A 21100-nucleotide genomic window follows, 5' to 3' on the forward strand; every position below is an offset into this window, starting at 1 on the left:
TCAACGATGCTATATTTTTGTTTATTGCTTGAGGCAAATCCACGTACACAATACGATTTAGGGCAGGATCCTCCACACACTCATTTAAAATAATCAAATTATCAAACAACATTGCTTCATCACTGTTTTTAATGCACTGTTCTTTTTCTCAAATACAAATATTGATTCCAGTAATGCAGATTTTGCAGGCAATAATATGTGCTGCAAAACTGGTGCTATTATGAAAGGTATTTGTCAAGGATATGTTCTTAGGTCTGCATCAGTTTCTTTATTTTTTAAATTATCTCCCTTAGGATAAGCCTTGTCTACTAGGCAGATGTCATATTAATAGCTACATCCTGTAAGTCACAAAATGCCATTCCTAATTTATTGCAGGAAAATTTTTTGTCAGCTTGGAAATGTTTAGCAAAAATATGCTAACTATAAACACAAAAAACACAACATTAATAATGTTCGGGACTCCTCACAGACTATCTAAGACTTAGAACATAAGTATCTAAATCACAGGTGGAACATCTCTGACCCAAACCAAGGAAGAAATATATTTGTGAATATTCCTTGATGAAATATTTTTATTTTATATTTACATAAAATTCCAACTAGACTAAGTGTTTAAACATTTATGTGTGCCTTGCATATTTACCTCAGAAGCTAGAGGAGTTATAGCTATAAATGTGCTGTTTCCCAGACTTTAAATGGATTGCCCTTTATTTTTTCCATTTCTCAAACAGCACAAAGTTAATACAGACAAAAGAAATAAGCAGTCTGTCAAACAAAATGGACCATCACTGTGTTGCTCTCACAGATCAGCATCATTTACCATTCACAGCTAGGTCCTCTTTTCCTGTGAACACTATAGCATTTATGTTAGTATGTGAACGTTTTTGCCCACTTTTCAAAATACATTAATGACTAATCACTTTATGTGTTTAATAAGTTGACACATGGATATAGATAGACGACCTTTTATACAAACATATTCATACAAATGAAAGAGTAAAATAGCACAGACTTCCTTCCTACCTCAGAATTTAAGGAAAATAGACAATATAAAGTCTTTAAGAAAGGCATGAAGGCAAGACTGGCAAAGCAAACGTGCAACTGCTTTGATGATAATTGTTAAATCTGCAAACTGCTAAATACAAAATCGAAGCATACCAGTAAACAGATAACCAGCATATGTATATTGATATGTGAGATACTGCATCTAACAAAATTATTCAAGGACAGCTACAATTTTCCTGAAGATCCTACAAATGCATACATATGATGTGTACAAATCATTGTTGATATTATTAAAACAAAATTTAGAGTATTTGCATGGTTGTTCTAAAGGTGTTCACTGTCTTGAAGCCAAGGACCTGAGAGTCTGGCAGCTAATAGAGGTTGCCACTCATGCATAAACTTGAATAAGAGCACAGGCAAACATCAGTATGGAGGGAGTGGGTGGGAGTGAGATTAGACAAAGGCAACATTAGCATGGAGGGAGTGGGTGAGGGCTAAAATTAGATTAGGACAACATCAGCATGGAGGGACTGGGTGGAAGAGATATTAGATTAGAGCAGCATTAGCATGGAGGGAGAGGGTGGGAATGAGACTAGCAGCATCTTCATGGAGAGAGTTGGTGGGAGTGAGATTAGATTAGGACAACAGCATGAAGGGAGCAGGTGGGTATAAAAAAAGATTAGAGCAGCATCAGCATGGAGGAGTGGGTGGTAATGAGATTAGATTAGTGCAGCATCAGCATTGGGGTGTAGGTGGGAATGAGATTAGATTAGGGCAGCATTAGCATAGATGGAGTTGGGGGAATGAGATTAGATTTGAGCAGCATCAGCATGGGGGAGTGGGTAGTAATGAGATTAGATTAGGGCAGCATCAGCATTGGGGTGTAGGTGGGAATGAGATTAGATTAGGGCAGCATCAGCATAGATGGAGTTGGGGGAATGAGATTAGATTAGGGCAGCATCAGCATGGAGGAAGTGGGTGGGAGCAAGATTAGATTGGGGCAGCATCAGCATGGAGGGGGTGGTTTGAAACAAGACTAGTTAGGGCAGCATCAGCATAGAAGAAGTGGATGGAAGCAAGACTGGATTAGGGCAGCATCAGCATGGAGGGAGTGGGTGGGAACGGATTATATGAGGGCAGCATCAGCATTGTTGGAGTAGGTGGAAGAAAGATTAGATTAGGGAAGCATCAGAAGAGAGAGAGTTGATGGGAGCAAGATTAGATTAAGGTAGCATCACCATGGAGGGAGTGGTTGAGAATGAGATTAGATTAGTGCAGCATCAGCATGGGGGAGTGGGTGGGAGTGAGATTAGATTGGGACAGCAACAGCATGGAGGGGTTGGGTGGACTGAGATTATATTAGGGCAGCATCAGCATGGAGGGAGTGGGTGGGAATGGGATTATATTAGGGCAGCGTCAGCATGGATGGACTAGGCGGGAGCAAGATTAGATTAGGGCAGCATCAGAATAGAGAGAGTTACTGGGAGCAAGATTAGATTAGGGCAGCATCACCATGGAGGGAGTGGTTAAGAATGAGATTAGATTAGTGCAGCATCAGCATGAGGGAGTGGGTGGGAGTGAGATTAGATTGGGACAGCAACAGCATGGAGGGGTTGGGTGGACTGAGATTATATTAGGGCAGCATCAGCATGGAGGGAGTGGGTGGGAATGGGATTATATTAGGGCAGCGTCAGCATGGATGGACTAGGCGGGTGCAAGATTAGATTAGGGCAGCATCAGAATAGAGGGAGTTACTGGGAGCAAGATTAGATTAGGGCAGCATCACCATGGAGGGAGTGGTTGAGAATGAGATTAGAGTTATGCAGCATCAGCATGGAGGGAGTGGGTGGGAATGAGATTAGATTAGGGCAGCATCAACATGGAGGGAGTGGGTGGGAGCAAGATCAGTTTAGGGCAGCATGAGCATGGAGGGAGTGGGTGGGACCAAGATTAGATTAGGGCAGCATCAGCATGGAGGGAGTGGTTGGGAGCAAGATTGGATTAGGGCAGCATCAGCATAGAGAGACGTAGATGGGTGCATGATTAGATTAGGGCAGCATCAGCATGGAGGGAGTTGATGGGAGCAAGATTATATTAGGGCAGCATGAGAATGAAGGGAGTGGATGAGAATAAGATAGGATTAGGGCAGCATCAGCATGGAGGGAGTTGATAGGAACAACTTTATATTAGGGAAGCATAAGGATGGAGGGAGTGGATGAGAATGAGGTATGATTAGGGCAGCACCAGCATGGAGGGAGTGGTGGGAATGTGATTAGATTAGGTAAGCGTAAGCATAGATGGAGTTGTGGTGAATGAGATTAGATTAGAGCAGCATGAGCATGGAGGGAGTGGGTGGGAGATGTTTAAGGCAGCATGAGCATGGAGGGACAGGGTGGGAGAGATTAGAGTAGGGCAGCATCAGCATGGGAGTGGATGGGAGCAAGAATAGATTAAGGTAGCATCAGCATTGAGGGAGTGGGTGGAAGCAAGATTAGATTAAGTCAGCATCGGCAAAGATTGGGGGAATTGGAGCTAGATTAGATTAGGGCAGCATCAACATAGATGGAGTGAGTAGGAATGGCATTAGATTAGGAGAGCATCAGCATGGAGGGAGTGGGTGGGAGCAAGATTAGATTAGGGCAACATCAGCATAGAGGTGGTGGCTGGGAGTGAGATTAGATTAGGTGAAAATGAGCATGGAGGAAGTCAGTGGGAGAGTGATTATATTAGCATAGCATCAACATGGAGGGGGGCAGAGAGCAAGATTAAGTTAGGGCAGTATCAGCATGGAGGAATGGGTGGGTGGAAGAATAGATTAAGGCTGCTTCAGCATTGACATTGTGCTTAGAAGTGAGATTTAGTTTGAGCAGCATCTGCATAAAGGGAGTGGGTGGAAAGGAGATTAGATTAGACAGCAACAGCATGGAGGGTGTGGGTGTGACCGGGATTCGATTAAGGTAACATCCGGATGGAGGGAGTGGGTGGGAGTAAGACTAGATTAAGGTAGCATCAGCATGGAGTGAGTGGAAGGGAATGAGATTAGATTAGGGCAGCATCAGCATGGAGGGATTTGGATCGAGTGAGATTAGATTAGGGTGCATCATCATAGAGGGAGTATGTGGGAAAGAGGTTAGATTAGGTTAGCAGCAGTAGCATGGAGGGAGTAGGTGTGAGTGGGATTATATTAGGGTACCATCAGCATGGAGGGAATAGATGGGAGCAAGATTTTATTAGGCCAGCATCAGCATGGAGGAAGTGGTTGGGATCAAGATTAGATTAGGGCATCATCAGCATGGAGGAGATGGGTAGAATGGAAAATAGATTAGGGAAGCATCAGTGTGGAGGGACTGGCTGGGAGCAAGATTAGATTGGGGCAGCATCAGTATGGAGGGAGTGGGTGTGAGTGGGATTACATTAAGGCAGAATCAGCATGGAGGGAGTGGGTGGGAGCATGATTAGACTAGGGCAGCATCAACATAGACGGAGTAGATGGGAACAAGATTAAATAAGGACAGCATCAGCATAGAGGGAGTGGATGGGTGGGAGTTTAGATAATGGCACCATCAGCATGGAGGGGAGTGGGTGGGAGCAAAACTAGATTAGGAAAGCATCAGCATGGGTGGAGTGGGTGGAAGCAGGATTCGAATTGGGCAGTATCAGCATGAAAGGAGTGATTTGGAGCAAGAATACATTAGGGCAGTATCAACATAGAGGGAATAGATGAGAGTAAGATTAGATTAGGGCAGCATCAGCATGGAAAGAGGGGTGGGAGTGAGAATAGATTAGGGCAGCATCAACATGGAGTGAATGGGAGGGAGGGAGAAAAGATTAGGGCAGCATCAGCATAGAGGGAGTTGATGGGAGCAAGCTTATATTAAGGCAACATCAGCATGGAGGGAATGGATGAGAATGAGATTAGATTAGGGCAGCATCAGCATGGAGGTAGATGTATAGAGTGAGATTAGATTAGGGCAGCATCATCATAGAGGGAGTAGGTGGGAAAGAGGTTAGATTAGGGTAGCAGCAGCATGGAGAGAGTCAGTGGGATCTAGATTTGATTATGGCAGCATCAGCATGAATGGATTGGGTGGGTGCAGGATTAGATTAGAGTAGCATCAGCAAGGAGGGAGTAAGTGGGAGCAATATTAGATTAGGGCAGCATCATCATAGAGTGAATGGGTGGGAGTGAGGATAAATTAGGGCAGCATCAGCATGCAGGGCATGGGTGTGTGCAAGATTATCTTAGGACAGCAATATCATCACGAAGGGAGTGGTTAGGAGCATGACTAGTTAAGACAACATCAACATACAAGGAGTTTGTGAGAGCAAGATTGGATTAGGGCGGCATCAGCATGGGGGGACATGGGTGGGAGCAGGATTAGATTAAGTCAGCATCAGCATAAAGGAAAAGGGTGGATCAGGATTAGATTAAGCAACGTCAGCAAGGAGGGAGTGGGTGTGTGCAAGATTAGATTAGGGCAGCATGGTCATAGAAGGAGTTGATGGGAGCAAGATTATATTAGGGCAGCATCAGCATGGAGAGAGGGGTGGGACTGAAAATAGATTAGGGCAGCATCGACATGGAGTGAATGGGTGGGAGGGAGATTAGATAAGGGCAACATCAGCATGGAAGGCATGGGTCTGTGCAAGATTACTTTAGAGCAGCATCAGCATGGAGGGAGTGGGTGGGACAGAGATTAATTTAGGGCAGCATTATCATCATAGACAGAGTGGTTGGGAGCAAGACTAGTTAAGGCAACATCAGCATACAGGGAGTCTGTGAGTGCAAGATTGGATTAGGGCAGCATCAGCATGGAGGGAATGAGTGGAGCAGGATTAGATTAAGGCAACATCAGCAGGGAGTGAGTAGGTGTGTGCAAGATTAGATTAGGGCAATATCAACATAGAGGGAGTTGATGGGAGCAAGATTATATTAGGTCAGCATCAGCATGTAGGGAGTGGATGAGAATGAGCTTAGATTAGGGAAGCATCAGCATGGAGGGAGTGAGTGGGAATGATATTATGTTAGGGCAGCATCAACATGGAGGGAGTAGGTGGTATGGAGATTCAATTAGGGCAGCATTACCATGGAGGGAGTGGGTGCGAGGGAGATTAGATTAGGGCAGCATCAGCATGGAAGTAGTGGGTCAGAGGGAGATTAGATTAGGGCACCATCAGCATGGAGGGAGTGTGTAGGAACAAGATTAGATTAGGGTAGCGACAGCATTTACGGAGTTGGTGGGATCAATATTAGACTAAGGAAAGGTCAGCATGAAGGGAATGGGATTATCTTAGGGCAGCATTAGCATGGTGGGAGTGGGTGGAAGCAAGATTAACTTAGGGCAGCATCAGCTTGGAGGGATTGGGTTGGAACAAGATTAGATTATGGTAGCATCATCATATAGGTAGTGGGTGAGAATGAGATTTGATTAGGGCTACATCAGTAGGGAGGGAGTGGGAGAGAATGAAATTAGATTAAGGCAGGATCAGCATAGAAGGAGTTGGTGGGAATGAGATTAAATTAGGGCAATTTCAGCATGGCGTAAGTAGGTGACAGTGCGGTTAAATTAGGTAGCATCAGCATTGAGGGAATTGTTGGGAAAAAGATTAAATTAGACCAGCATCAGCATGGAGAGAGAGGGGGAGGGGGAAAATGAGATTAGATTAGGGCAGCATCAGCATGGAGGGAGTGGAATCGAGTGACATTTGATCAGGGCAGCTTCATCATTGAGGGAGTGAGTGCAAGAAAAATTAGATAAGGGCAGTATCAGCATGGAGGGAGTGGGTGGGAGGGAGATTATATTTGGACCGCATCAACATGGAGGAGGTCAGTGGGAGTGACATTAGATTAGGGCAGCATCATCTTGGAGCAAGTGGATGGAAGCAGGATTAGATAAGGGCAGCATCAGCATGGAGGGAATGTGTGGTGGAAGATTAGATTAGGCAGCATCAGCATGGAGGTAGGGAGTGGAAATGTGATTGGATTGGGCAGCATCAACATGGTGGGAATGGGATCAAGTGACATTAGATGAGGGCAGCTTCAGCATTGAGGGTGCTGTAGAAACAAGATTAGATTAGGGCAGCATCAGCATGGAGGGAGTCAGTGGGAGTGAAATTAGATTAGGGCAGCATCAGTTTGGAGGGAGTGGGTGGGAGTGGGATTAGATTAGGGCAGCGTTTGCATAGAGGGAGATGATGAGAGCAAGATTTGATTAGGCCAACATCAGCATGGAGGGAGTGGGAGGGAATGAGATTAGTTTAGGGCAGGACCAGCATTGATGTAGTTTATCAGAATGAGATTAGATTAGAGCAACACCAGCATAGAGGAAGTGTATGGTAGTGAGATTAGATTAGGGCAGCATCAGCATGGAACAAGTGAGTGCGAGAGAGTTTAGATTAGGGCAGCATCAGCATGGAGGGAGTGGTTAGAAGTCAGATTAAATTAGGGCAGCATCAAAATGGATGGAGTGGGTGGGAGTGAGATAAGATTAGGGAAGCATCAACAGGAGGGAGTTAGTGGGTGCAAAATTAGATTTCTGCAGCATCAGTATGGAAGAAGTGGAAAGGATGGAGATTAGATTAGGGCAGCATCAGTGTGGAGGGAGTGGGTGGTAGGTAGGTTAGTTTAGTGTGTCATCAGCATAGAGGGAGTGAATGGGAGCAAGATTAGATTAGGGCAGCATCAGTATGCAGGGAGTGGTTGGGAATGAAATTAGATTGGAACAGCATCAGCATGGAGTGAGAGAGTGGGAACGAGATTAGATCAGGGCAACATCAGCATGGAGTGAGTGGGATTGAGTGAGAATAGATAAGGGCAGCATCAGCATGGATTATCTGGGTGGAAACAAGATTAGATAAGGGCAACATCATCATGGATGGAGTCGGTGGGAGTGAGATTAGATTAGGGCAGCATCAACATGAATAGAGTGGGTGGTAGTAAGATTAGATTAGGGCAGCATCATCATGGATGGAGTGGGGAGAGGGAGATTGGATTAGGGCAGCATCAGCATGGAGGAGAGTGGATGAGAGAAAGACTAGTTTATGGCAGCATTAGCATGGAGGGAGTGGATGGGAACAAAATTAGTTTAGGGCAGCATCAGCATAGAGGTAGTGGATGGGAATGAGATTAGATTTGAGCAGCATTAGCATAGACAGTGGGTGGGATTGAGATTAGATTAGGGCGGCATCAGCATGGATGGAGTGGGTGGGAATGAGATTAGGTTAGGGCAGCATCAGCATGGATGGAGTGGGTGGGAATGAGATTAGGTTAGGGCAGCATCAGTACAGAGGGTGGGGGTATGAATGAGATTAGATTAGGGCAGCATCATCATGGAGGGAGTGGGTGGGAATGAGATTAGGTTAGGGCAGCATCAGTATGGAGGGTGGGGGTATGAATGAGATTAGATTAGGGCAGCATCATCATGGAGGGAGTGGGATCGAGTGAGAAAAGATGAGACAGTATTAGCATGGAGGGAGTGGGTGTAAGTGACATTAGATAAGGGCAGCATCAGCATTGAGGGAGTGGATGAGAATGAAATTGAATTAGGGCAGCATCAGCATAGACGGAGTGGGTAGGAATGAGATTAGATTAGGGCAGCATCTTCATAGATGCAGTGGGGTAGAATGAAATTAGATTAGTGTAGCATCAGCATAGAGGAAGTTGGTGGTACTGAGATTAGATTAGGGTAGCATCAGCATGGAGAGACTGGGAGGGAGCGATATTAGATTAGGGCAGCATCAGCATGGAAGGAGTGGGTGGGAGCGAGATTAGATTAGAGCACCATCAGCATGGAACGAGTTGGTGGGAGCAGGATTAGATTATGGCAGCATCAGCATGGAGGGAGTTGGTGAGAATGAGATTAGATTATGGCAGCATCAGCATGGAGGGAGTGGGTGAGAATGAGGTTAGATTAGGGCAGCAACAGCATAGAGGGAATGGGTATGAATGAGATTAGATTAGTGTAGCATCAGCATGGAGAGAGTGAGTGGGAGCAGGACTACATAGCAGCATCAGAATGGAGGGACTGGCTGGGAGAAAGATTTGATTAGGGAAGCATCAGTATAGAGGAAGTGGATAGGGGCAAGATTAAATTGGGTCAGCATCAGCATAGAGGAGTGGGTGAGAATGAGATTATATTTGGGCTGTATCAGCATGGAAAGAGTGGGTGCGAATGAGATTAGATTAAGGCAGCATCATCATAAATGGAGCTGGTGTGAATGAGATTAGTTAGGGCAACATCAGCATCGAGGGAATGGGTGGGTGGGAGATTATATTTGGACAGCATCAGCATGGAGGCAGTACATGGGAGGGAGATTAGATTAGGGCAGCATTAGCATGGATTCAGTGGGTGGGAGAGATTATATTAAGGCAGCATCAGCATGGAGGGAATGGTTGAGAGCAGGACTAGATTAGTGCAGTATCAGCATAGAGGGAGTAAGTGTGAGCAAGATTAGATTAGGGCAGCATCAGCATGGAAAGAGTGGGTGGGAGCAGAAATATATTAGATTCTATCAGCATGGAAGGAGTGGTTGGGAATGGGATTAGATTATGACAGCATCAACATAGAGGTGTGGTTGGGAATGAGATTACATTAGGCCAGCATCAGCATGGAGGGGGTGGGTGGGAAGCAAGATTAGATTAGGGCAGCAACATCATGGAGGGAGTACGTGGGTGTGACATTAGATTAGGGCAGCATCAGCCTCGAGGGAGTAGGTGGGTGGAAGATTAGATTAGGGCACCATCAGCATGGTGGGAATGGGTCAGAATGAGATTAGATTAGGGCAGCATCAGAATGAATGGAGTGGGTGAGTCACAGATTAGATTAGGGCAGCATCGACTTTGAGGGAGTGGGAGGGAGCAAGATTAATTTAGGGTGGCATCAGAGTGGTATAACTGTTGCTGTGCACCATTCAGTGGGTACAAAGCCTGTCATGAAGCTATGATTGAACATGGTGCTTAGGTGAGGGGGCAGTTCATTCTGAAGTTCAGTTAGAACGCAGCCTGGGATGTTATCCGGTCCCATGGATGCTGTGTTCTTTTGCTTTGGAGAATACAGTTTTTACCTGTTCAGTTTTGAATGCAGGGGCACTGCATTCTTTTGGTATGGATATGGGCCCTTTAGGGGGTGAGAGGGGTAAAGTTAGCACTGAATCTATCAGCCAGGATGTTGGCGATATCAGTTGGTTCCGTAATTTTCGTGTCATTGTGCTGTAACTCAGAGCAGATCTGGGTGCTTCCTTTGAGATCCTTGACATAGCTATAGAAAGCTTTGTAGTTGTCCTTAGAGACAGTGGCAATCTTGTTTTCATAGCTGGCTTTGAAGGATTTAATGAGAGATCCCAGCTGAGTCTGACCAAGGAGCTCCTCCACTCATGGGATTTTACTCTCTTTTGCAACAGTTTTTTCCTTCTGTTGTAGAGTTTGTTTATAGCAGGGGACCACCATATTGGCTTCCTTTTTTTGTAGGATAGTGTCTTGATTCTGTTGGGGATAGCACGATCCAAGCACTCATGTAAGTGCTTATAGAGTGCATTTGTATAAGATTTGGCCGTCGTAACTGTATTGTCCATCTGCATGGGTGTCTTGAAGTTGGCCACTTCTGTCATAAGAATCATGAAGTTAGCTTTAGAAACATTTTTTTTACAGTGGTTTTCTTAATGGGGGGTGGGGGCAGGATGTGGATATCTATGGTGATTAACTTATGGTCAGATCTGACCAATGAGAAGTTGACTTCAGGTGTGGAACACCGGCCACTCATGTTGGTCATGCTTAGGTCTAGGATATTATTGCCCCTGGTGGGGGTGTGGATAAGTTGATCCAGGGCATTGGAGTTTATGAATTCTAGAAAGCATTGAGCGAAGGAGTTGGTACATGAGTAATTTTCCAATTAATGGTGGGGTCATTGAATTCACCCATTATTAAGGTGTTTGGTTGAACCCTAATATTTTCTAGTATATCAAGAAAGGAGGAGTGAGAATCCTGGGGCATTGTGGGGGATCTGTAGCAAGCTACAATATGGATTGCAGATTTGCCCAGAATTAGTTGCACTTGGATAATTTTGGATACATTATGTTGGGCAACTAGCTTGGAGGTGTGGTTATCCTTAATGAATATGGACACACCTCTGCCCTTGGTGTTCTGGTCCTGGTTAGATAGCCGAAAGGTATGGTATGAGTTTTATCCTGGTAATGCAGGGGTGCTCTCTGGAGCCTTGAACCAGGTTTCATTCACTGCCCAGATATCAATGTTCTCCATTTTAAGGAGTGCCTCGAGTGAGTGCATTTTGAGGTTTAGACTTCTAACATTGAGTAGTACTACCCTAAGTTTTTTGCTTGCCTGTATTTGTTACAGTGGTGGGCTTGTCATTTGAACTTTGCTTAAAAAAAGCACTATAGGGGTGTAAATAGCCCTAGCCAGTATCTGGAATCCCAGGGGCAACAGGTGCAGGCATCTGTACAAAGCATCATGGCCTGTCGACCATGTTGTCCCAGGCAGATAGATACTGGATCCCCTTAGAATGACACCAGAAGCTTAGCCAATTGTTAAAGTCAATCATTTTCTCATTGTACAGCAGTATCTTTCTGGGCAAAGGTAGGATGCTACTCAGGGCTAGGGTCATACCTGCCTGGATTACAAGATTGGAGAGCTCCTCCATGTCTTTTTCATGTAGTCCAGGGAGGTACATCTCAGTTCATTCACACCAACATGGACAATGACTGAGTCAAATTTGTACTTGCTGTGGAGTGACTGAATGCATGGGTTATGTGGCAGATCCTGGCACCTCGCAGGCAGCTAACAGTAACCTTCTTGTCTATTCTGGTGAGTGGAACATCAGTGTGCCTGACTATCGAGTCACCTGTGACTACTGTGTTAGGTATGTTGTTTTGCCTTATGAGCTTTGGTTGAGTGGCACACTGAGTCTGTGTGTTATGTGTCTTTTGGGTTGTGAGGAGGGGTGGAGGTTGCTTGCGTTTCTGCTTTGGAGGCCTCTGTTGCTTTGGTTGATTCTAATTGAGAGCCTTCGAGAATGTTTTTGTGTCTCTATGTGTAGGTTTTCATGGTGTATGTATAGTGGGACTATGTGATTAGTGTGGCGTGGAGCAAGTGTTTACTTTCTCCTCCTGACTGAAAAGTTCAGTCTTGGGTTGAGAGAGCTTTGCCTCCAGTTTGGCTAGATAAATGCAGCTCTCATAGGTTGTAGTGTTGGGTGGTAGGAGGAGAGGGTTGTCAGTGTACATGAGGCAATTGCTGCATTGCCCCAAGATGCCCAGATTCATCAGGTAGACAAGAGGGAACACTGGGAGCTGTCCCTTGGCCATGCCTGGGTAATTACGTTTTTTTCTGTAGACAAGTGAGGGAAGTAAGTACTACAGCTGTTTCCTCGAAGTAACTTGAGGAAGATAAGTACAAAAACTGTTAACCACTAGGTAATGAGAAAGGCTGAGTGCTTCAGTAATTTGTAGCTTATTTAGTGTTTACAGCAGTTCTGAACTAGTGCTGAGCATGGAAAAGCAGATTTGAGTGCTAAAATTAAGAAACTGGCTAGTTCTAAGGGAAAACTGAAGAGCAGACTTTATGGCACGGAGAATAGTTTAACCCTAGCTAAGCAGCGCAGCGTGATGTGCAAACTCATGCAAACCCTTGTAAACACGGGTTTTGTTAACCCAGAAAGTTGAAAGGGATAGAAATTAGCCTGAAACGGCCAATAAGGTAAATTTCAGAGCTGGAAACCACTCCTCTTACAACAGCTAGGCTGCTCTAATGCTTACCAATCTTACATAGGTTCACCTGTAATATATAACCGCCGAAGAAGAGTCCCAGGACTGAGGAGCCTTGTGGGACACACTTGTAACTGGTTTGAGTCTGACATGGCTCCCAGCAATTCTAACCATGAGGGTTCGTCCTTGAGCCAGTTTGCAATCCATCATCCATCATATAGGGGGTTTATATTTAAGCTGGTGAGCTTATCTATAATGCCTAATGGAGGGGGGTATTGTATAAGGCTTTTATGAGGTCCAGGTAGGCTGTGGCAGAAAGACCTCCCACTACAACAACGAGGTCTGGACCACTCAGAAACACAGACTAAAGTCCTGAAGCCAGCAGATCTGGGATCCGGACTGTTCTAGTATAGGAAAGGGTGGGAAACAAGCTGTACAGATAGTATTTTTTTTTTTTTTTTTTTAGAAATTAAGCAGAAAAAAGCTATTTAAAACAGTAGAAATGCACAGAAAAGGCTGTCACACTTGAGTGTGAAGCCCACAGTACTAAATGCAGTTTAAATTTTAACTTTTAAAAAGCTAAATCAAGTGCAAGCACAGTAAAACGATTTAACAGTGCAATGCAGCAGAAATACAGCAAAACCACAGTAAAAACAGCTTTTTAAAAGTCCAATTATCTAAAACAGTTACTAGAAAGCCAAAAAGGTACTTGATCAGCAAAAAAAGTATCTCCTTCTCATTTCTGGTGCTGTAGTAGTTAGCAGGACACCCAAACAGGATCCGCCAAGCTAAAACAAGTGCAAACCCATGCAAACACAGGTTTTTAACTCAGAAACTTGAAAGGGATAGAAATTCACCCAAAATGACCAAAAAGGTAAATTTCAGAGCTGGAAACCACTCCGCTTGTGACAAGCTATGCTAATGCTTACCACTCTCACTGATAAGCAGAAAGACCTCCCACTACCGCAACAAGGTCTGGACCACTCAGAAATACAGACTAAAGTCCTGAAACTAGTAGATCTAGGATCCAGACTATTCTAGTATAGGAAAGGGTGGGAAACAAGCAGTACGGATAGTATTTTTTTTTTTTTAGAAATTAGGCAGAAAAAAGCAATTTAAATTAGTAGAAATGCACAGAAAAGGCTGTTGCACTTCAGTGTGATGTCTACAGTACTAAATGCAGTTTAAATTTGAAATTTTAAACAGTACAATGCAGCAGAAATACAAGAAAACCACAGTAAAAATGGCTTTTTTAAAGTGTGGTTAGCAAAAACAGTTAATAGGAAGCCAAAAGGGTACTTAGATCAGCAAAAATTCTCTCCTTCTCATTTCTGGTGATGTAGTAGTCTGCAGGATGCCCAAACAGGATCTGACGAGCTAAAACAAGTGCAAATCCATACAAACACAGGTTTTTAACTCAGAAACTTGAAAGGGATAGAATTTAACCCAAAACATGCATGCATTACATACATACATACATACATACATACATACATACATGAATTTCACTGAACTGTGATTCTTGTATGTATTTTGAATATATTCCTTAATATTATTTATAAATAGCTAGATGAAATAATCCCTGCATTGTGTAGTAGATGAATTTAAAAAGGCAACTCGGATATTTGACATGATATGCTTCAAAATTTATTGTACATTTTTCACTAAAGGACAATAAGACAAGCTTGCATAGTTAATGTGGTGTTAAATGACCTGCTTTCTAATTTCAGATTGTCTTTGAAGCTATAAGAGGAGATGGTTATGAAGGAGACATTGCAATTGATGACATCACTGTGACTAAGGGGGACTGTGCAAAGAGACCATCTGAGCAAAACACAGGTATTTACATAACTCCATTATGAAATGTGATGTCTATTTCAGTGCTATGTTGTTCATTTATTGATAGGTATTAATCTGAAATCCTCTTACTCCTATAAGCATTCTACAACAGACCAAAACAGATGTACGCACATTGCACTTATGTTATTGGCTTGGATTCTAAACTTTAGCTTGCGGGGGCTATTTTGTGCAATCCTTAAAATATGATATGTTCAAAGAACAATTTATGCATTTGGAATTGCGTTAATAAATTGTGCTTTGCATTTCGCTTTTGACTGTGGTGGCTCTATTGTGCTTGGTGACATTCTACAGAAAACTGCCGGTTTTTCTTGGTTACTGTTGAGATTTGTTTTTTGGTATTAATCCTTAAAATATGATATGTTCAAAGAACAATTTATGCATTATAAACTTAGATTTAACTTTGATATAATGACAGTCAAAAACACATTTATTTATATCTTTAATTACTTTTTACTATTATTTACTTTTTATTGTATTTGTGCCTAAACCACGCTTAAAATGATAAGTGCATTATTAAATCCATGTTACTGTATGCAAATAGTGTCATCCCCCATGATGCTAAGGAAAAAGGTGTATTTAATATTTTTTTGCACTTTTGTTTGTATAAGTGGCTGCTCTCAGAGCTCATGCCCATAAGAGCAGTGTTTGAATAAACAGAAATACCAAATATGCTATCACAGTCTCTGTACTCTGGTGCAGTATACAATTCTGTTGCTGGTAGCACAGGGTATTTTATAATATAATATAATCTCTCTCTCTCTCTCTCTATATATATATATATATATATATATATATATATATATATATATACATAGAGATAGAGAGTGAGATCTTAAAAAGATTACAGTAGAAATGAAAAAAAAAAACATTTTGTTGCTTAGTATTTTGCAAATATGTTACTATTTCTAAAATTGTTCAACTGAAGTGAAATAATATGCTGAAAGGGAATTGTATCCCTATTAGTTGAAGCAACTGGCCACATGGCTGCTTTAGAAACCATGTGATGACACAAGTAATTCTCCTGTAGTTTCTCTGAAATGGCAGTGCTGTGGGCCACACTTAAGAGACAATGGACTAACCTCGGAAAGTATTTTAAGTTAGTGATGCAGTCTGAAAAACGTAACTTTGTGCAAAAGGAAGAGTAAAGGTAAAAATATGGCATGAACTTGTCTGCCACAGGTCAAAACTGTGGTTTTTGTTATCATCATAAGCTGACCTCCTGAAGCATGCTGTTTTCTAATTGCAGTATACTATACAAAGTCATGGATGAATGGACTACAGGTTCATTTTTTAGCACCACTCTAGAGCTTCCTGGTATTTAAGCAAGCAATAGTGCCCAACAAGGTGTGTGTTATTATGGAAATAATGCCCAGCCAGGGATGTTCTGATAATTTTTTGAAAGTTAAACCATACCTTATTATTAAACAATGGCAACCTCAAGTACTCAGAATGAATACATTATTTATTTTTAAATGTTACAAAGCCAGCAGTAGTAATTGCAGTAGACTGGATTTTTAGTAATTGCAGTAGCATATATGTGGGATACAACTTCAGTAATGTCCAGGGTACATTAGTATATTTCTGATAAAATGGTAGCAGCTAAAATCTATCCTAAATAAATGCAGGGGGTATTCCATCAGGAGAAGGATAATCCTGCGTAGCCAACTACTAGGAGTAACCCGTACCATTTGCAGCGTAGAAAACATACTTCTTCAAAACTCCAGACCTTATCAAAACCATTTGGTGGGTGTTATTCTTTGATTTCCTGTGAAACTGCTTGGTAGATGAAGCTTTATTTCAAATACATATATAATGAATATATATATATATATATATATATATATATATATATATATATATATATAAGGTCTATATTATATCCTTGAACGCTTAAAAAAGTGAATGCTGATTGATCGAACTTATTTTTGCGAAACTGCAAAATATCAAAGCAGCAGAAACTCAAATTTTTTCCTAGGGAAAGAATTTGGTTGTCCGTTTCTGTTGCTTCAGTATTTTCAGTGTTATGGTGGAAAGTTACCGGTCGGATTCAGGTAAGTGTGCGATTGTGTGGATGTGAGTGTTAGGGCGATTTAGGTGAGTTAGGGTTAGGGCTCGGGTTAGGTGTGTGTGCGATTGAGTGGAGATGAGGGTTAGGGTGGATTTAAGTGAGTTAGGGTTAGGGAGCGGGTGAAGTGAGTGTGCGATAGTGACGGACCTTAGGGTTAGGGTTTGGGTTAAGGTAAGTGGGTAGTTAGTGGTGTGTGCATAGTTTAGTGTAGGATTAGGTATCAGATTTTAGGTGTATATGTGTGGATTTCTGTTTGTTTGGTGTGCTTGTGTTATGTGTATGTGTTTTGGATCAGCGATGTTTTTCCCTGGGAAAAAATCGCTGATCTGACAGTTCGAGATTGTAAGCTTTCACTTAAATTAGGTCGATCAATCAGCGTTCGCTTTTTTAAACATTCAATGATATAATATAGACCCATATATATATATATATATATATATATATATATATATGTATGTATGTGTGTGTGTGTGTGTGTGTGTGTGTAGATATATATCTATATATATATATATATATATATATATATATATATATATATATATATATATATATATATATATTACTTCTTATTTTTACTATTTGATGGAAAAAAAGAAATAGATCAAGAGGCCAGTTTAGGTATACCTTGGTATAGATTGTAGGTAGGGCACTCCTAACCTTTTATGAAACAATCTATTATTGTTTTCTGTTTTTATTTGTGATTATTGTTTTGTTGGAAAAAAAGAAGTAGTTTGCAAATAGGCAGACTCTATCCCTCCCAAAGAGCCTAGGGTAGTTACAGCTCGGGGAAGATTGCTGGCAATATGTTTCAGACCTTATATCAAGGGTAAGGTACCAGTCAAAGTACCAGTGTTGTTATGTTCTTTCCTGTGTAACTGCTTGTTAGGAAAATCTAAATTTGTTTTATATTTTATTTTTTACCCCTGATTTTTAGTCTTTGTTGAAGGAATAGAGTAGATTGTAAACAGGCACATTTTAGCCGTTACAAGTTGCCTGGCTAGTCATTACTTGAGTAGTAACTGATGTCTGAATGTGATGTGCAGCTAGAAAGGTTAGTCAGAAGAACTCCTTTATGCATTACTTCCCTTTAATAACATGGCTTAAGCTGTGAAATTGCAAAAAAACTTCTTAACAGTTAATTGGAAATGTATTCTGGGCCAACAGAGACATAGCTCAGATTCTAGTTTCAAAGTCATTGTTTACTTACAAAAAGAGATACAATATAAAACTATTTTAGAAAAGTCTACATGGACAGGAAGTACAATAGTAGGGGGAAGGACGGGCACATTCAGGTGGAGACGATGTAAACAGTGCTGCTAAATCAGTTCAAGTATTACAGTGAATGCTCACCACATGGTTTTTACTGCTAAGAAAATGTTTGACTGCACTTCCATTGGGGTAGCCTATCTTGCCTTATGTGACTCATGTTCATGTTTTTATATCGGTAAAAAACTGAGATGTTTAAAAAGTAAGATTTATGAACATTATTTAACCATCAGAAAACATGATGCAAACAATGCATTGGCTAAAAACACTTTGGTTTGTGAAAGTTTTAGGAAGTATACATCCTTTGTCATTGACTCTGTAGCAATGTAGGCTTTAGAAGGTGATTAGGTTCACCTGGAATGCTGTGAATCTAGATGGCAAATAGCATGTATGACAGTTCAACCACCAGGATTAAATGATATGATCAATATAAAAGGTTTCATTTTGGGAGCAAATCATTAGTTCAGAATAAATGTGCTTGATCTTGCCTGACTTTAGAAGCTAAGAAGGCTCGAGCCTGGATAACATTTGGATGGCAGACCAACATCACTTTTTAACAATGGATTTTAACTTTTTTTTTTGGCGGAAAAAGGCAGTCATGATATATGATTGGTTCTATTTTCTGATTGGTAAAAAAAGCCATTAAGATCTATGACTGACTTGTTTTTAATGTATAATGATTGGCACTGAATACCAGGAAATGGTTCTGTTTTGAGATTTTTGAAACTAATTTAAATATTGTATTTCATTGGGTGCATGTGCTTTGAATGATAGCTGATTGGCTGTGTGTGTTTTTGGTGCAAAGCCTGAAGAATATTTAAATGATATGGATAGATTATGTAAAAAGATTCTGAGTAAGTTCTATGGTGAATATATTAAAGAACAAAAGCTCTTAGTCTTAGAAGGATGCTTGTTGTTTGTCCTTTCAAACTTATTTTGTTTCATTTCTGTTTTGTTCCATGTTGTTTTTGTTTAACTCCTTTATCCATTACTTCCCTTTGGCAACATGGCTTAAGCTGTGGAATTGCAAAGGCAGTAAAACAAGAACTGAATGCTTGCAAAATGTATCTTGTAAAAATGTGAAATTATGGTGAAGATTATTTTAGTGTAAATACTTATTTCAACAAATCCCCTATTTCGAAAAGTGGGACTGTATGAAATATCCATGCCTAATTATGATGCATATTTATTTAGACAGGCTGGTTTACACTTGTCAAAACAAGGGAAGAGAAAGTTTTCAATAGATACATTGCAATGTTTAACTAGCACATAGCAGCAATATTTTCACCTACTTAGAAATGTAGTATTTCACAGATAGCAAGATTTGATTTATTTGTCCTGGTTTTTCATGCAAGACACAGTAGAAATAACATTTTTTAGAATGTTTTCAGCTTCCTGTGTTTGTATAAGATTGATGTTGCTATTATATGTAAATTATGATATAAGCACATTGATTTGAAAACAGTTATGTTGGGCTATAACAGTTTTTACTGTGATAGACATTATAAAGAGAAATCAGGCAGCATTATTATGATAAGGATTAAAAATTGTAATGAGACGCATGATTCTTACTGTAGATTGTGTAACTGACATTAAAGACAACACCAGGACAAACTATAATTGTCAGAGTGTACAGGCAATATTGTTAAGTGCTGATTACCTGGAGAAATTCATCATTTATTATATGAAATACATGAAGGAAAAGTGAATTTAACAGAAACAAATTTGAATAATATTGATTCTACAACATTGGTAAGGAAACTGTTTACAACACACATAGAGAAACAATTGTTACAGATTGTAAACAATCCTACCAATGTTCAGTGATCTTGAATTTATAAAGTTTAAGTTACTGCTAGATAATTCTGCTAAAGTAAAATCTAAACCAATGCACTGACAATTAATAACAGATTATACGGAAACAAAACAGTTACTATATAAAACTAACTGTAATGATGCACTGAATGCAAACATAGCAGAATGACTATAGCAAGTTTTTAAAGGGGAATTGTTTGAATGCAAAACAAGTGAAAAATGTTTAGCATCAGGATATAGGCACATGATGTCAGGACGATCTGTTTCCATAAGAACGCCATACCTAAGTTGAGAAATAAAAAATAGTAGAAGTGGAAATTAGTATCAAAATAAAATTGTGAAAAGTTACATAAATAAACTGGACAGACACATTAATGTAAAACAATATTAAGAAAAAAACTGAAGAAAAGTTATGTAGAGATTCAGCATGATAGGAGTGATAGGATAATGATTATTAATTAATTAATTTTCCTCCCACATTCCAAAGACATGTAGTAAGTGGATTGGGCAGACTAAATCGACTGTAGGTATGATCTATGTATATGTGTGGTTCGGAAAGACAGCTGTAGCAATGCTAACCACCTGGTGGTGTGTTCTAGTTAATTGTCGTTATTGATTGTGCAAAACAAATTGGAAAGGGGGGTTGTAGATAAATGTGTGGATGGATTGAACATAATAAGAAACTATTTTATAGGTATATAAGATGTGAAGGAGGAAAGGCATCCAAATTGAAAAAGTATGTATTTATTATATTTCTATAGAATTTATAATACAATATATATTTGTATTCATCAAACCAACAGAATGTAGATATTTTTATGAATTCATATGCAGGTTTGGAATCACAGATGAGAGTTAATGTTTACTGCTAACATCCAGGTAACTTCAGGTACTGAAATTAAACTGGATTATGTTGAAAAAATGCTGTGCAAACTAGACATAAACAAAGAGTAGTGTGGAGATAAAATTAGTAGCAATAACCTAAGAACAGTTCAACATAAATGCACAGTATCATTACCTCTGTTGTTCACTACTTAACTGTTATTGACAATAAGACTGGAGATCTGTTAGATAAAAACAACTTTACGGGAACTGGAATAGGGCACACACAGATTAATCTTTCTTGTTGAGGAAAACTAATGATGCATGTTATTTTTGGATAGATTATTGTCAGAACTAGAAGGGTTGTGATTCAAATCATGTATCAGCATGCATATGTTAAAAACAAATATACCCAGCTGGGACATGATGTACTCTGAAAATATAACAACAGCTGTACATGACAAAGTGTATCGTGATGTGATTTATGTGGTCCTATCTTCAACCCCTTGTAGGATCATACACAAAGCATTGATCAACACATTAGGA

At 40.7% G+C, this 21100-nt stretch overlaps 1 protein-coding gene across 1 annotated transcript in view; it reads left to right on the forward strand.

The window, feature by feature from the left end:
• Nucleotides 1-21100, forward strand: part of MDGA1 (MAM domain containing glycosylphosphatidylinositol anchor 1) — a 3256518-nt gene that overhangs the window by 3232619 nt on the left and 2799 nt on the right. The window contains exon 16 of the mRNA XM_044060326.1: nt 14454-14562. Within this exon, the coding sequence (XP_043916261.1) occupies nt 14454-14562 (109 nt within the window). The remainder of the gene's footprint in view (nt 1-14453; nt 14563-21100) is intronic.

This window comes from Protopterus annectens, chromosome 1.part0 (genome assembly GCF_019279795.1).
Source record: "Protopterus annectens isolate FY-2018-M chromosome 1.part0, PAN1.0, whole genome shotgun sequence".
NCBI lineage: Eukaryota > Metazoa > Chordata > Ceratodontiformes > Protopteridae > Protopterus > Protopterus annectens.